The sequence below is a fragment of the Hylobates moloch genome, unplaced genomic scaffold (assembly GCF_009828535.3).
Source record: "Hylobates moloch isolate HMO894 unplaced genomic scaffold, HMol_V3 SCAFFOLD_5, whole genome shotgun sequence".
In the NCBI taxonomy this organism is placed as follows: domain Eukaryota; kingdom Metazoa; phylum Chordata; class Mammalia; order Primates; family Hylobatidae; genus Hylobates; species Hylobates moloch.
Genome location: NW_026652280.1, coordinates 79417128 through 79434698, shown reverse-complemented (window position 1 = coordinate 79434698; position 17571 = coordinate 79417128). Strand labels below are relative to the sequence as shown.

Here is a 17571-nt window from a genome sequence, read left to right as displayed (position 1 = left end):
ACATTTTCTTAATCTATTCATATGTCCATGAACACTTAGGTCAATTCCATATTTTTCCATATTTTGGCTATTGTGAATAATGCTGCAATAAACATGGGAGTGCAGATACCCTTTGACGTACTGATTTCATCTCCTTTGGATATCTTCCCAGAACAGAAACTGCTGGATCATATGGTAGTTCTCATTGTAATTTTCTGAGGGCCCTTCATACTATTTTCCATGATGGCTGTACTAATTTACATTCCTACCAACAGCATACAAATATTCTCCTTCCTCCACACCCTCACTAACACTTTTATATTTTGCCTTTTTGATAAATGTCATTGTAACAGATGTGAGGTAATATCTCATTGTGGTTTTAACTTACATTTTTCTAATGATTAGTGATGTTGAGCATTTTTTAATATACCTGTTGACATAGCATATGTGTTCTTTTGAGAACTTTTTATTTAGTTCCTTGCCCATTTAAAAATCAGGTTATTTGTTTTCTTACTTTAAGTTGCTTGAGTTCCTTATACATTTTGTATACTAGTCTCTTATCAGATATATAGTTTGCACATATCTTCTCCCATTCTGCAGGTTGTCTGTGTATTCTGTTGATTACTTCGTTTGCTGTGCAGAAGCTTTTTAGTTTGATGCAAACCCATGTGTCTCTTTTTGCTTTTGCTGCCTGTGATTTTGGAGTCATATCCAAAATATCATTGCCCAGACTGATGTCAGGAAGCATTTTTTGCTGTTTTATTCTAGCAGTTTTATAGTTTCAGTCCTATATTTGAGTCTTTTATGTATTTTGAGTTGGTTTTTATATGTGGCATGAGATAAGGGTCCAATTTTATTCTTTTACGTATGGATATCCAGTTGTCCCCAAATCATTTATTGAAGAGTCTCTCTTGACCACATTGTGTGATCTCAGCAGTCTTGTCAAAGATCAATTGAAGATAAATGTATAGGTTTTTTTCTGGATTCTCTGTTCTGCTCCATTGATCCATATGTCAGTTTTTGTGCCAGTAATATGCTGTTTTGATTACTATAGCTTAGTAATTGATTTTGATATCAAGTAATGTGATGCCTGCAGCTTTGTTCTTTTGGCTCAAGATTGCTTTGGTTATTTAGGATCTTTTGTGGTTTCATATGAATTCCAGGATTTTAAAAATATATTTTTGTGAAAAATGTTATTGGAATTTTGGTAGGGATTGCATTATGTCTATAGATCACTTTGCATAGTATGGACCATTTTACAATATCTGTCTTTCTTATTTATGAACACAGGATATCTTTCTATTTATTTGTGTTTTCTTCAATTTCTTTCATTGTTGTTTTAATTTCAGTGTACAGATATTTTACCTCCTTGTTAAAACTTATTCATATTTTATTCATTTATTTTGATGCTATTTTAAGTGGAATTGTTTTCTTGTGTCTTTTTTCAGATTGTTCATTGTTAGTATATAGAAACACTACTGATTTTTGTATGTTCATTTTGTGTCTCCAATTTTACTGAATTCAGTTACTGAATTCTAACAGTTCTAACAGATTTTTGGTGGAGTCTTTAGGGTTTTTTGTATATAAGATTATGTCATCTGTAAGCAGAAACAATTTGACTTCTTTCTAATTTATATGGCTTTTATTTTTCTTGCTTCATTGCTTCAGCTAGAGCCCCCAGTAATATATTGAATATAAGTGGTGAGAGTGGGTGTTCTTTTCTTGTTCCTGATATTAGAAGAAAAGCTTTGAGCTTGATACATCATACACCATTGAGTATGATGTTAGCTGTGGGACTGTCACATAGAGGATCTATAGTGTTGAATTGCATTTCGTCTAGACTTAATTTATTGAGAGTTTTTATCATGAAAGAATTTTGTCAAATGCTTTTTCTGCATCTATTGAGATGATCATATGGTTTTCATCTTTCATCATTTTAATGTGGCATATCACATTTCTAGATTTGCATATGCAGAATCATCCTTGCATCCCTGGTACAAATCACACTTTATCATGATGTATGATCTCTTTAATGCACTGTTGAAATTGGTTTGTAGTATTTTGTTGAGGATTTTTGCATCTATATTCATCAGGGATATTGGCCTATAATTTTCTTTTCTTGCAGTGTTTTGTTTAGATTTGATGTCTGGCTAATGTTGGCCTCATAATATGAGTTTGGAAGCATTTCCTCCTCTTCAATTTTTGGGAAGAGTTTGAGGGTGGGCATTAATTCTTTAAATATTTAGTAGAATTCACCAATGAAACTATAAAGTCCTGGGATTTTCTTTATTGGGAGGGTTTTTAAAATTTTTATTTCAATAGATTTTTGGGGAATAAGTGATGTTTGGTTATATGAATAAGTTCTTTAGTGGTGATTTCTGAGATTTTGGTGCATACACCAACTAAGCAGTGTACACTGTATCCAATGTGTAGTCTTTTGTCCCTCACCATCCCCCACCCTTTCCCTCGAGTCCCCAAAGTCTAATGCCTTTGTGTCCTCATAGCTTAGCTTCCACATATGAGTGAGAACACATGATGTTTGGTTTTCCATTTGTGAGTTACTTCACTTGGAATAATAGACTCCAATTCCATCCACATTGCTGCAAATGCCATTATTTTGTTCCTTTTTATGGCTGAGTAGTACTCCATGGCATATACATACCACATTTTCTTTATCCACTTGCTGATTGATGGGCACTTGGGCTGGTTCCATATTTTTGCAATTGCAAGTTGTGTTACTAAAAACATGCATGTTCAAGTATCTTTTTTGTATAATGGCTTATTTTCCTTTGGATAGATACCTAGTAGTGGGATTGCTGGATCAAATGGTAGATCTACTTTTAGTTCTTTAAGGACTCTCCACACTGTTTTCCATAGTGATTGTACTATTTTATATTCCCACCAACAGTGTAAAAGTGTTCCCTTTTCACCACATCCAGGCCAACATCTATTATTTTTTGATTATGGTCATTCTTGCAGGTGTGAGGTGGTATCACATTGTGGTTTTGATTTGCATTTCCCTGGTCATTAGTGATATTGAGCGTTTTTCCATATGCTTGTTGGCCATTTGTATATCTTCTTTTGAGAACTGTCTATTCATGTCCTTAGCCCAGTTTTTGATGGGACTGTTTGTTTTTTTCTTGCTGATTTGTTTGTGTTGTTTGTAGATTCTAGATATTAGTCCTTCATTGGATGTATAGATTGTGAAGATTTTCTCCCACTCTGTAGGTTGTCTGTTAACTCTGCTGATTATTTCTTTTGCTGTGCAAAAACTTTTCAGTTTAATTAAGTCCCATCTATTTTTCGTTGTTTTTGTTGCATTTGCTTTTGGGTTCTTGGTCATGAAGTCTTTTCCCAAGCCGATGTCTAGAAGGGTTTTTCCGATGTTATTTTCTAGAATCTTTATGGTTTCTGGTCTTATATTTGAGTCTTTGATTCATCTTGAGTTGATTTTTGTAGGAGATGAGAGACAAGGATCCAGTTTAATTCTTCTACATGTGGCTTGTCAATTATCCCAGCACCATTTGTTGAATATGGTGTCCTTTCCCCACTTTATGCTTTTGTTTGCTTCGTGGAAGATCAGCTGGCTGTAAGTATTTAGGCTTATTTCTGCATTCTCTGTTCTGTTCAGTCAGTCTATGTGCCTATTTTTATACTAGTACTATGCTGTTTTGTACCAGTACTATGCTGTTTTGGTAACTATGGCCTTATAGTTTAGTTTGAAGTCAGGTAATGTGATGCCTCCAGATTTGTTCTTTTTGCTTGTCTTGCTTTAGCTATGCAGGTTCCTTTTGGTTCCATATGAATTTTAGGATTGTTTTTTCTAGTTCTGTGAAGAATGATGGTGGTATTTTGATGGTAATTGCTTTGAATTTTTAGATTACTTTTGGCAGTATGAACATTTTCACAACATTGATTCTACCTATCCCTGAGCATGGGATGTGTTTCCATTTGTTTGTGTCATCTACAATTTCTTTCAGCAGTGTTTTGTAGTTTTCCTGTAGAGGTCTTTCACCTCCTTGGTTAGGTGTATTCCTAAGTATTTTATTTTATTTTTTTTTGCAGCTATTGTAAAAGGGGTGGAGTTCTTGATTTGACCCTCAGCTTGGTAGCTGTTGGTGTATAGCAGAGCTACTCATTTGTGTACATTAATTTTATATCCTGAAACTTTGCTGAATTCATTTACCAGTTCTAGGAGCTTTTTGGAAGAGTCTTTAGCGTTTTCTAGGTATATGGTCATGTCATCAGCAAATAGCAACAGTTTGACTTCCTCTTTACTGATTTGGATGCCCTTTATTTCTTTCTCTTGTCTGATTGCTCTGTCTAGGACTTCCAGTACTATATTGAATAGAAGTAGTTAAAGTGGGCATCCCTGTCTTGCTCCAGTTCTCAGGGGGAGAATTTCAAGGTTTACACTTTCAGTATAATGTTGACTGTGGGTTTGTTGTAGATGGCTTTATTGCCTTTATATCCCTTCCATGCCAATTTGCTGAGGGTTTTAATCATAAACTGATGCTGAACTTTGTCAAATTCTTTTTATGAATCTATTGAGATGATCATGTGATTTTTATTTTTAATTCTGTTTATGTGGTGTATTCCATTTATTGACTTGCATATGTTAAACTATCCCTGCCTCCGTGATATAAAACCCACTTAATTATGGTGGATTATCTTTTTGATATGCTGTTGGATTCTAGTTTGCTAGTATTTTTTTGCAAGTATATTTTTTGGGATTTTTAAACCTATGTTCATCAAGGATATTTGTCTGTAGTTTTCTATTTTTGTTATATTCTTCTCTGGTTTTGATATTAGGGTGATACTGGCTTCATAAAATAATTTAGGGAGGATTCCTTCTTTCTCTGTCTTTTGGAATAGTGTCAATAGGATTGGTACCAATTCTTCTTTGAATGTCTGACAGAATTAAGCTGTGAATCTGTATAGTCCTGGACTTTATTTTGTTGGCAGTTTTAAAAAATTATCATTTCCAATCTTGTTGCTTGTTATTGGTATGTTCAAATATTCTATATCTTCCTGGTTTAATCTAAGAGGGCTGTATGCTTCCAGGAATTCATCCATCTCCTTTAGGTTTGCTGGTTTATGCATGTAAAGGTGTTCATAGTAGCCTCGAATAATCTTTTGCATTTCTGTGGTGTCAGTTGTAATTTCTCCCTTTTTGTTTCTAATTGAGCTTATTTGGATCTTCTCTCTTGTTTTCTTGGTTAATTTGGCTAATGTTCTATCAATTTTATTATTGTTTTCAAAGAATCAGCTCTTTTTTTTGTTTCAATTTCATTTAGTTCTGCTCTGATCTTTATTATTATTTTTTTTCTTCTGCTGGGTTTGGGTTTGGATGGTTCTTGGTTCTCCAGTTCCCTGAGGTGGGACCTTAGGTTGTCTATTTGTGCTCTTTCAGACATTTTAATGTAGGCATTTAAGGCTATGAATTTTTTTTAGCACTGTCTTTGCTGTATCCCAGAGGTTTTGATAGGTCGTGTCACTATTACTGTTCAGTTGAAAGAATTTTTTACATTACCATCTTGGTTTCATTGTTGACCCAATGATCATTCAGAAGCAGGTTATTTAACTTCCAAGGATTTGCATGGCTTTGAGAGTTCCTTCTGGAGTTGATTTCCAATTTTATTCTGCTGTGGTCTGAGAGTACTTAATATTATTTCAATTTTCTTAAATTTATTGAGACTTGTTAGGTGGCCTATCATATGGTCTATCTTGGAGAAATTTCCATAAGCTGATGCATAGAATGAATATTTTGCAGTTGTTGGGTAGAATTGCTCTTTAAATATCTGTTAAACCCATTTGTCCAGGGTACAGTTTAAATCCATTGTTTCTTTGTTGACTTTCTGTCTTGATGACCTGTCTAGTGCTGTCAATGGAGTATTGAAGTACACCACTATTATTGTGTTGCTGTCTGTCTCATTTCTTAGGTCTAGCAGTAATTGTTTTATAAGTTTGGGAGCTCGACTGTTAGGTGCATATATATTTAGGATTGTGATATTTTCCCATTGGACTGGTTCTTTTATCATTGTATAATGTCCCTCTTTGTCTTTGTTAACTGCTGTTGCCTTAAAGTCTGTTTTGTCTGCTAAAAGAATAACTACTCCTGCTCACTTTTGGTGTCCATTTGCATGGAATATTTTATTCCACCCCTTTACCTTAAGCTTATGTGAGTCCTATGTGTCAGGTGGGTCTCATGAAGACAGCAGGAGCTTGGTTGGTGAATTCTTATATATACTGCCATCCTACATCTTTTAAGTGGAGCATTTAGACCATTTACATTCAATGTTAGTACTGAGGTGTGAGGTACTATTCCATTCATGGTGTTATTTGTTGCCTGAAAACCTTGTTTTTTTTCGTTGTGTTATTGTTATATAGGTCCTGTAAGATTCATGCTTCAAGGAGGTTCTATTTTTGTGATTTTGAAGATTTGTTTCAAGATTTAGAGTTCCTCTTAGTAGTTCTTGTAGTGCTGGCTTGGTAGCAGTGAATTTTCTCAGCATTTGTTTGTCTGGAAAAGGCTGTATCTTTCTTTCATTTATAAAGCTTAGTTTTGCTGGATACAAAATTCTTGGCTGATAATTGTTTTGTTTAAGGAGGCTAAATATAGGACCCCAATCTCTACTAGCTGGTAGAGTTTCTGCTGAAAAATCTGCTATCAATCTGATAGGTTTTCCTTTATAGGTTACCTGATGCTTTTTCCTCACAGCTCTTGAGATTCTTTCCTTTGTCTTGACTTTAGATAACCTGATGACTATAGGCCTAGGCAATGATCTTTTTGCAATGAATTTCCCAGGTGTTCTTTGAGGCTCTTATATTGGATGTCTAGATCTCTAGCAAGGCTGGGGAAGCTTTCCTTGATTATTCCCTCAAATATGTTTTCCAACCCTTTAGATTTCTCTTCTTCCTTAAGAACACCAATTATTCTTAGGTTTGAAGATTTAACATAGTTCCAAACTTCTTAGAGGCTTTGTTCATTTTTTAAAATTCTTTTTCTTTGTCTTTGATGGATTGGGTTAATTTGAAAGCCTTGTCTTTAAGCCCTGAAGTTCTTTCTTCTGCTTTTTCAATTCTATTGCAGAGATTTTCCAGTGCATTTTGTATTTCTCTAAGTGTGTCCTTGATTTCCAGAAGTTATGATTGTTTTTTATTTATGCTCTCCATTTCACTGAAGAATTTTCCTTTCATATTCTGTATCATGTTTTTGACTTCTTTAAGTTGAACTTCACCTTTCTCTGGCACCTCCTTGATTAGCTTAATAGCTGACCTTCTGAATTGGTTTTCTGGCAATTTGGATCTTTCATCTTGGTTTGGATCCATTGCTGGTGAGCTGGTATGATCTTTTGGGGATGTTAAAGAACTTCGTTTTGTCATATTACCAGAATTGTTTTTCTGGTTCCTTCTCATTTGAGTAGACTATGTCAGAGGGAAGATCTGGGATTCAAGGGCTGCTGTTCAGATTCTTGTGTCCTACAGGGTGCTCCCTTGATGTGGTTTTCTCCCTCTTCCCCTAGGAATGGGGCTTCCTAAGAGCCAAACTTTGGTGATTGTTTTTGCTCTTCTGGGTCTAGCCATCCAGCAGTACTGCTAGGTTCCAGGCTGGTACTGGGGAGTGTCTGCAAAGAGTCCTGTGATGTGATCTGTCTTCAGGTCTTGCAGCCATGGGTACCAGCACCTGCTCTGGTGGAGGTAGCAGGATAGTGAAGTGGACTCTGTGAGGGTCCTTGGTTGTGTTTTTGTGTAGTGCACCAGTTTTGGTTGGTCTCCAGCCAGGAGGTGATTCTTTCAAGAGTCTATCAGCGGTGGTCTTATAGGGAGGATGCAAACTTGCCCTAGGAACATCTGATAAAGTATTCAGTTTTTTCAGGCAGTGGGCAGGGTCATAGAGCTCCCAAGAGATTATGACCTTTATTTTTGGCTACCATGGCAGGTAGAGAAAGACCATCAGGTGGGAGCAGGGATAGGAGTGTCTGAGCTTAGCCTCTTTTTGGGCAGGGTTTGCTGTGGCTGCTATGTGGGCTGGGGGCGTGGTTCCCAGTCCAATGGAGTTATATTCCCAGGGGGATTATGGCTGCCTCTGCCGAGTCATATAGGTCACCAGGGAAGTAGGGGAAAGCTGGTAGTCACGGGCCTCACTTTGCTCCCATGCAGCCCATAGTCCTAAAGGCCAGTCTCACTTGGGAGGGTTTTGATTATTGATTCAATCTTTACTAATATTGTTCTGCTCAGATTTTCTATTTCTTCAAGAATCAGTGTTGGTAGGTTATATGTTTCTAATCTTGGTCTATTGTATCCACTGCTGTAAGTGAAGCACTTAGAACAAAGCCTGGTCTATAGTAGGTATTCAGTAAATTTTTGCTGAGTGAATGAGCTAAAATATTTTTGGGAGATAGATATTACTGAGAAGTGTGTGGGAAAATGGAAGGAGGAATATTTTACTCTGTGCTGTAAGACATAATATAAATTCATTAGAAATCCCTGTTGAGGCCGGGTGTGGTGGCTCATACCTGTAATCCCAGCACTTTGGGAGGCCGAGGCAGGCAGATCACAAGGTCAGGAGTTCGAGACCAGCCTGACCAACATGGTGAAACCCCGTCTCTACTAAAAATAGAAAAAATTAGCCAGGTGTGGTGGTATGTGCCTGTAATCCCAGCTACTCGGGAGGCTGAGGGAGGAGAATTGCTTGAACCCAGGAAGTGGATGTTGCAGTGAGCTGAGATTGCACCATTGCACTCCAGCCTGGGCAACAAAGTGAGACTCCATCTCAAAAAAAAAAAAAAAAAATGGAAATCCCTGTTGAATTCTTTCAAATTCCTCTTGGGCCAATAATGCCCTTATCCCTCTTCTTTTCTCCTTTGTAGTCTGATCTCTCTTCTTTTCTCCTTTGTGGAACTACTTTTAATAGTTCCTTCTATTGCCCCAGAAATGAAGTTCTGGCTCTCAGATTGCCTATATTATTGGGAAACATGAGCTTTATAAGTAAGCTGAGCACTCATTAACCACTTACTATTTGTCTAAAATACCCTTTTGGAACCTTACCATTCTTTTACCCCCAGTATTTACTCAACTAAATAAACTCTTTGTATGAAAGAATTTTATAAATAAATTTACCACTTTAAAATATCTTCAAAGATACAAGACTGAATTCTTTGACAACAGGTATTATACATTTTCACAGATGGCATCTCTAGCACATTGCCTGGCCACAGAGGCAGTCATTAAATATATTGAATGAATAAATAAATGCTCATTAGAAAAATAATTTACTCACAATTAAGGATGCCAAAAATGGGAATCCTGATATAAAGACTATAGGCAAATAGATTGTTGAAAATGAAGTAGATTGATTAATATATAAATGTATCCAGGTTTTTCCCAGAGCACAGTGGATCAGACCAATAATTATTTGAGCAGCCTATAAGAAAAGAATGTCAGAATCAATGACACAATACATATATTTTAAGAGAGTTGCAAGTTAGGTGATAGAAAGGGAAGGGAGGGAGTATAGCTTCCATGTTTCTGAATCTCAGGAGTCTCTGCTACTATTCTTGTTCAGCCCTCAAAATTATCCAAAAACTGGGGAGAAGCCAAGGTGATTGAAGAAGGTAGCAGCCGGCCGGGCGCTGTGGCTCACGCCTGTAATCCCAGCACTTTGGGAGGCCGAGGCGGGTTGATCAAGAGTTCAGGAGATCGAGACCATCCTGGCTAACACGGTGAAACCCCGTCTCTACTAAACATACAAAAAATTAGCCGGGCATAGTGGCGGGCACCTGTAGTCCCAGCTACTCGGGAGGCTGAGGCGGGAGAATGGCGTGAACCCAGGAGGTTGAGCTTCTTGCAGTGAGCCCAGATCACACCACTGCACTCCTGCCTGGGTGACAGAGCGAGACTCCGTCTCAAAAAAAAAAAAAAAAAAAAAAAGGAAGAAGAAGGTAACAGCCATAAAAGTGCTTAGAACTGCCACATGTAGCTCACATAGGGATTAATCATGAGGGTTTTTAGCAACTAGTAGATGTATGGTTGCTTTCAGGCAAATGAAGGTGTTCTAGTGGCTTGTTTATGGGCCAGGTCAGCAAAATACATCGATCCAGCTCCTTTCTCTGATGCATATTTTACCATACCTATCAATCAGTTAATACAAAAATGTTTTTCTTGTGATAGCAATTTTGATTTTAACACTATAGGGTGGGAGGAACACTTGCAATCAGTCCTACTGAATCCTAAGATTCCGGCCCCTGTGATCTTAGGCACTTTCTTGAACTATACTATCTTATAGTTTGGTTTTTGAGCTCACTCAAATCCGCAATAATTAGGCTGTATTATGCAACAATATGTAGCATACTAGGTTTGGTTGGGGGAAAAGAGTAGATAGTGGTCCAAAATATCAACTTCCTTGAGATAAATGTAGAGAAAGAGCATTGAGAGCATTGTGCTATGAGATGATCAATGTCCACAAAGCCCTATGATCTAGATTATCTCTTGACTATGACCCCGACCTTGTCATCTCCTTTAGGACCCAGTCTCAGCTTTATTTCAAACTCTTTATAGATACACACAGACAAAGGGAAAATCACAGCAGTAGGATTGCTGGGACTCAGTTTATCAACTGTCTCCCATTGGGTAACTGAGAGGAATCAATGTCTCTTTCCTTAAATATTTGGGATCTGCAACACCAAAATCATTTATCCACTCAAGTAGCACTGAATCTTACCCCCAACATTCTGGTTTCTTCTTTCAACACAATGTGAGATGATGGCATGTTATCCCAAATATGGTGTAGACATTTGAAAGGATGAATGGAATCTATCTCTAAAAGGCAACATAGAAAAAATAAACATAGTGATTTTAAAAATAGTGATCTCATAAAAGCACTTAAAGGTCATTGAGAAACCTATTATTGTTGTCTTTAATTTTTAAATAATGAAACAGTTCCCTGAAATAGGTATTTAAAATTAATCAATTGATATGCTCTCTTGGACATAGCTAACCTTTTAGCAATTCTAATTGTCCTATTAGATTTTATACATTTTTACCAATTTTAAATGACACCCTGTGGGTCCTTAGGATGCTAAGATGCAGACAGCATAATTTAATATGGCTTGTTTAAGCAAAAAAGAACATGAGTGAGCTCACATAATCACTGGGATTTCAAACAATCACTGCTTTTCAAACAATGCCCAGAGACGAATCGCTGATCAAAACTGAGGAGGAAGTGCTCTTGCCATTTCCTGCCCCCAGAACTCTGTTGTAGAACTGGCATCATGATAAAACCTTCCCTGTCTCCTGGGCCATCATCTGTCCAGTTGATGCCTACTGTAGGGTCTCTTTTGTTGTTCTCTCCTAAATCAAACTTTAGTGCAAGAATATGTAATTGGCAGAACCTAGATCAAATGCCTGCACTTTGATTTCAAGGGAGGCAAGGGAATATAATTTTTTGGATTCTATTTTGGAAAAGGTAGCTTTTACAACTTAGTGACCAACAAAAAAGTAAGGAAGATGTTTAACACATGGCAGCCATGAATGTTTAAAAGATGGCAGCCATAAATTATCTCTATGACTTTGCTATTGTGGACACCATTTTGGGTATGTGGCCCACTCACCTCAGTTTCATGCTTGTCATCTGTAGGAATTATTCGCTTATTGTACTAACTGGAAGAGAGGTGGGGAATCTGTCTCAGGTTGGATCCATCAGTGTCACTTTCCCAGGAATTGTGTATTTAGAACTTAGATATTATAACCTTAGTCTGGGTTTGCCTCTAAATAAGATTATATAAACTCTTGAAATGAAGAACATTAATGTGTTCTACCATATAAGCTGGGAAGACATCCAGAAAAATCAAAAATAAGAAATAGACCAAGAGAACTACTGGAGTTCCTAATAACTTTCAATTTCCTAGTTATAGTCCTTTTCTGAAACTGAGATGTCTTCCTGCCCTTGGAAAATACATGTTTCTTTGTTTTGCTTAAGCTAGCAAGAGTTGTTTTCTGTTACTTGCAGCCAAAGCATTTTTAAATTACTGATTTGGCTTTCTTATAACTCTTTCCCTGTGGCTTTGAGAATTTACTCTTTAGATTTTACAATAGCTGATGGATTTTTGTTCTTTACCTAGTTTAGATTTTTTCTCAATATTTTGCCAATAGCCAACTCTGAAGTCTAAGCTCTTGGTTTCAAAATCTTTACTTTTATTATTTTTCTTTCTGATTTACATCAACCATTAATTCTTAAGGATCAGTTACCAAATAGATGTACCAATGACACATGAAACTGAGAAAATGGAGCATAGTATTGTGAAACAAGTGGATATAGACTTGAGTTCAAATCTTGTCTATATTGACTGCTAATTGTATAATTGGTACAACTACTTTTAGGCTATTAACAGTTGTCTATATTAATTACTAATATTAAATTCTACTTAATATTTCAGAGAATTCATTTTTCTAATCCCACAGAGTTGTTTTTGGAAGCAAATAATAGGAACTGGCACAAAGCCAAATGCCAATAATGCTTTTTTCCTGTTTCCCTTCAACCTCTCTCCAGTTACCTGCATCAGATTCCCGATTCCCCTATAGTTTTGGACACTACTTTTGGTTTCTTTTCCAGATTTTATTAGAAGCAACCTCACTGGTTATTTGTGGGCAGCAAGCCACCCAGGTGCCGAGGCAAGAGACTGAAGGCACAAGCTGTTCCAGTATAATAAAGAAAATACTTAAAATAAGAATAGTTATATTAGACATAGAATATAGATATGATTATCTATGAATATTACTAATCACTAGTTTATAGCATTATTCTTTATTCCAATATTATAATAATCTTTGTTCTACAATTATAACCTAGGAAAATTATAACCTAGGAAAAAACAGGCTATATAGGAGCTGAAGGGACACGGTGACAAGTGACCAGCAGTGTGAGCCCTCTGTCATGCCCAGACAGAGCCACTAGAGGGCTCCCTGGTCTAGCGGTAATGCCAGTGCCTGGGAAGGCACCCATTACTTAGCAGACCTTGGTCTAGCGGTAGCGCCAGTGCCTCGGAAGCCACCCGTTACTTAGCAGACCGGGAAAGGGAGTCTCCCTTTCCCCGGGGGAGTTAAAGAAGACCCTCCTCTACCACCTCTTGTGGAAGGCCTGACATCAGTCAGGCCCGCCCACAGCCATGCCGAGGCCTAACCCTCTCCCTGCGATGCTGTGCTTCAGCGTTCACGCTCCTGGTCCACTTTCATGTTCCACCCTGTACACCTGGCTCCGCCTTCTAGATAGCAGTAGCAGAATTAGTGGAAGTATTAAAGTCTTTGATCTTTCTGAGAAGAGCATAGAAGAAATAATGACGTAAGCTGTCCTCTCTCTCTCTGCCTCGGCTACCTAAAAGGGAAAGGCCCCCTGTCCGGTGGACACATGACTCACGTGACCTTATCAATCACTGAGACGACTCACACACTTTACCCTTCCCCTTTTGCCTTGTATCCAATAAATAGCGCGGTCAGACATTCGGGGCCGCTACCGGTCTCCGTGCCTTGGTGGTAGTGGTCCCCTGGGCCCAGCTGTCTTTTCTTCTATCTCTTTGTCTTGTGTCTTTATTTCTACAATCTCTTGTCTCCGCACAGGAAGAGAAAAACCCACAGGACCTGTAGGGCTGGACCCTTCAGGTTATTTCACACCATTCCTTTGAATTATTCCCTTGAGTTACAGTTTGCTACAAAATAGCAAAATGTGAAACAACCCAATCACCACAGCAAAGGAACCTAAAAGCTTAAATCCAGCCTCTATAATATGACCACAGTGGCATTTCTAAAACAGAAATCACGTGTAGAAATCACTTGCTTAAATCATTCTACCACAAAGACACATGCACTTGTACGTTCATTGTCATGCTATTCACAATGGCAAAGACATAGAATCAACCTAAATACCCATCAAAGGTGGACTAGATAAAGAAAATGTGACACATATGTACCATGGAATACTATGCGGCCATAAAAAAGAACAAAACCATGTCCTTTGCAGCAACATGAATGGAGCTGGAAGTCGTTATCCTAAGTAAATTAATGCAGGAACAGAAAACCAAATACTGCATGTTCTTACTTATGTGAGCTAAACATTGAGTACACATGAACATGAAGAAGGGAACAATACACACTAGGTCCTACGTGATGGTGGATGGTGAGAGGAGGTGAAGATAGAAAATCTACCTATTGGGCTGGGTGCAGTGGGTCACTCCTGTAATCCCAGCACTTTGGGCAACTGAAGCAGGCAAATCATGAGGATGGGAGTTCAAGACCAGCCTGGCCAACATGGTGAAAACCCATCTCTACTAAAAATACAAAAAATTAGTTGGGCATGGTGGCAGGCACCTGTAACCCCAGATACTTGGGAGGTTGAGGCAGGAGAATCTCTTGAACCCAGGAGGCGAAGGTTGCAGTGAGTTGAGATTGTGCCACTGCACTCCAGCTGGGGCGACAGTGCGAGATTCTGTCTCAAAAAAAAAAAAAAAAAAGGAAATCTGCCTTTCAAGTGCTATGCTTATTACCTGGGTAATAAAATAATCCGTACACCAAACCCCTATAACATGCAGTTTACCCATGTAACAAACCTGGACATGTACCCCTTGAACTTAAAATAAATGTTGGAAAGAAAAAAAAATCTTTTAATGGCTCCTTGTTGTCTTCGGGCCACAGTACACATTTCTTTGTGTGGCACATTGGAGCCAGATATATTTGGCCTACACTTCTTTTTCCCACACAGCACTCCATCCATTCCTGACCGCTGACATTTCCATTACCATGTAATATTTAAGTACCTTATGGTTTTTAAGTGCCTTCCCATATACATCATTGCTACTGCAAAATCTCACAGTGTCACAGTATCTGGCTCTAGCAATGAGTTTGCACATTGTTGGAATACAATAATTGTTTGCAGAATCCTTTCTACCCATTTTGGGTATCTTGTGCCTTGAGTTTTGCACTAGAGATTATATAAACAGAAACTCATATTTTGGATGATAAGAAGATGCGTTATCAGGAAAGGCATGATGCGTTACCACATTATGTATAAATGGGTAGATCTGTTTATGCCAGTCATGAAACATGATTGGGAAGTTCAGCCTTACAGCATAGGTTCTCTGGCATTTATTGAATTAGTTTTGGGCAGCCTTGGAAGGTTACCCCAAAGACACATACTGTCTTTCTCCATAGCAGATGAACCCAAGGAGATAGAACAGACTTGACGGAGACATGCGGCAGGTACTAAAAAGTCTTAAGAAAGCAAATTTCAGTTTCACTGTTAAGGATCAAATTGAATTTATACATGCAGACAATATGAATTTCAGGAGGTGATTCTCAGAAGAGCCACTTTTCACACGAGGACTCTGTGGCCTGCTCCAGAGGAGCAGCAGCAGAATCTGCTTATATAATCCTGGTTAAGGATTCTCCCTACTAAAGCTTTGTAGGTCAGCCAGGAAAGGGAATACATAATCAGGGAAACTCTTAAGTTACTGTTCTTGGAAATCAACCATTCCTGTCATCCAAAATATGAGTTTCCGTTTATATGATCTCTAGCGCAAAACCCAAGGCGCATCTCCTAAGCTAAAAAGAATATAGAAATATGGTAAAAGATGGAAAGTAAGAGTCATTATTGCCACAACCATGACCCTGGGATCCCCAATTCACTACACTATCTCCATATTCTCCTCCTGTGAATTAGCCAATTTATTTTTACATGACAGGATGCTGGGTGTGTCAAACAGGTCACTTATTGAAAACACACATTGGAAGAAAAGGTATTGAAAGAAATACGTGAAAAGTGCCACAATGTATTAATTAAGGCTCTTTCCAACTGGAAGTGGTTTGGAAGACGCTATGACTATGGGGTCCTGGGGAACACCTGACCCTCAGCAGGTGCCAGTTTTATTCCCGGCGCCAGTGAAAATCCAACCAGGGATCCCTACACTCACGCGTGGGCCAACAGAGTGTGATCTGGCAGTCAACTTCTTCAGTTCGGGGCCTGGCAGTCCCCGGAGCCCGGTGGGCCCTTCCTCGGTGGCGCCCCTCACCCCGCCTCGCGGGGTTCTAACGTCCAAGAGCGGGGCTGTGCGAGAGACCCGCGCGGACACCTGAGGCGCGGTGGGGCTCCCGTGCTCCGCGGAGCCTGCAGGCTCCCAAGACGAGGGTGGGGTGGCGGGTGACAACAATGCCGCTCTTTCCTGGCTGTGTGGGCATCATCCTCTGTCCTTGGGCCTGGCACACCCAGGGGGAAGAGGCTGTGCTTGATCTGTCGGCGGACTGATCACGTGGTGGCCCCACTGCTAACCCCTGACACATCCCCGCTTAGAAGCAGCATCGTTGTCAGAAGCTCCTTGCCACTTAGAATCCTCTGCAAGATGTGGTGGGTACAGCACTGCATTTGGCTCCTTTGGTCCTCAGTTTATTCTTTTGTAGAGTGGAGATGATACCTGCTCAGGTACCTCATATGCTCATGCTGCAGAACTTTGAAAACCAAAGATGTTTTACAAACATATTCCACTGCGATAACCAGGTGCACATATGTCCTTCATGCTGAACCTGACAGTTTGAGTTGTATATTCAGTGTTTACAACCATCCTCAACACATAGTAGGAACAAATGAATGATTGCAAGGTTTTGTCTAATTTATTAAAGTGTTAGTATCAGCTGGCTAATTATGAGTAACAGATGACAGTCATGTTTGTTGAACTCTTTTATGTTTGGCGTTTTTATGATTAATGAATTTAGCAAATTTCCACTGAGTGCCCATATGTGCTAGGCATTTTCTCAATGCTGGGGATACAGTAGTGCACAAAACAGATGAAATTCTAATAATAAGAAGGAAACCAATAATAAATAAGATTCATAAGGAAAATTTATAGCATTTTAAGAATAATGAGAGCTAAGGAGAATAATAAAGTATGAAAGGGATGAGGGGTCAATGTAAATGTAAATGAGGGGAGTCAGGAAAGTCTTCATTACAAAAATACTTGCACACAAATGTTCATAGGAGCATTCTTATATATTCCTAATAGCCAAAAATGAAAACAACCCAAATTGCTATCAACTAATGAATGAACAAACAATATTTGGTATATCCATATAATGTATTATTTGACAATGAAACACAACAAAGTTCTAGTTTATGCTACAGCATGAATAAGCCTTGAAATCATTATGGTAAGTGAAAGAAGCAAGTCACAAAAGACGTTCATATAAAATAGCCCCAGTAGGCAAATCCACAGAGGAAGAAAGTAGACCAGTGATTTGCTAATACTGAGGTAAGTGGGTGGAGAATAAGAATTACTCCTAATGGGTTTGGGTCCAAAATTAGGTGGTGTTATTTACACAACTCTGTGAATATACTAAAAGCCACTAAACTATACACTTTAAATAGGTAAATTTTAGGCCAGGTGCGGTGGCTCACGCCTGTAATCCCAGCACTTTGGGAGGCAGATGTGGGTAGATCATGAGGTCAGGAGATCGAGACCATCCTGGCTAACATGGTGAAACCCTGTCTCTACTAAAAATACAAAAAATTAGCCGGGTGTGGTGGTGGGTGCCTGTAGTCCCCGCTACTCGGGA

The 17571-nt window shown here is 38.6% G+C and overlaps 1 protein-coding gene across 1 annotated transcript in view; it reads right to left on the bottom strand.

The window, feature by feature from the left end:
- The window catches only part of LOC131383608 (membrane-spanning 4-domains subfamily A member 8-like), a 58808-nt gene extending 42772 nt beyond the window's left edge, over positions 1–16036 (bottom strand). The window contains exons 1-3 of the mRNA XM_058439773.1: positions 15939–16036; positions 10703–10800; positions 9263–9406 (exon numbers count right to left, since the gene is read on the bottom strand). Of these exons, the coding sequence (XP_058295756.1) occupies positions 9263–9406; positions 10703–10750 (192 nt within the window). The 5' untranslated portion in view covers positions 10751–10800; positions 15939–16036. The remainder of the gene's footprint in view (positions 1–9262; positions 9407–10702; positions 10801–15938) is intronic.
- Positions 16037–17571: the final 1535 nt, after the last annotated feature.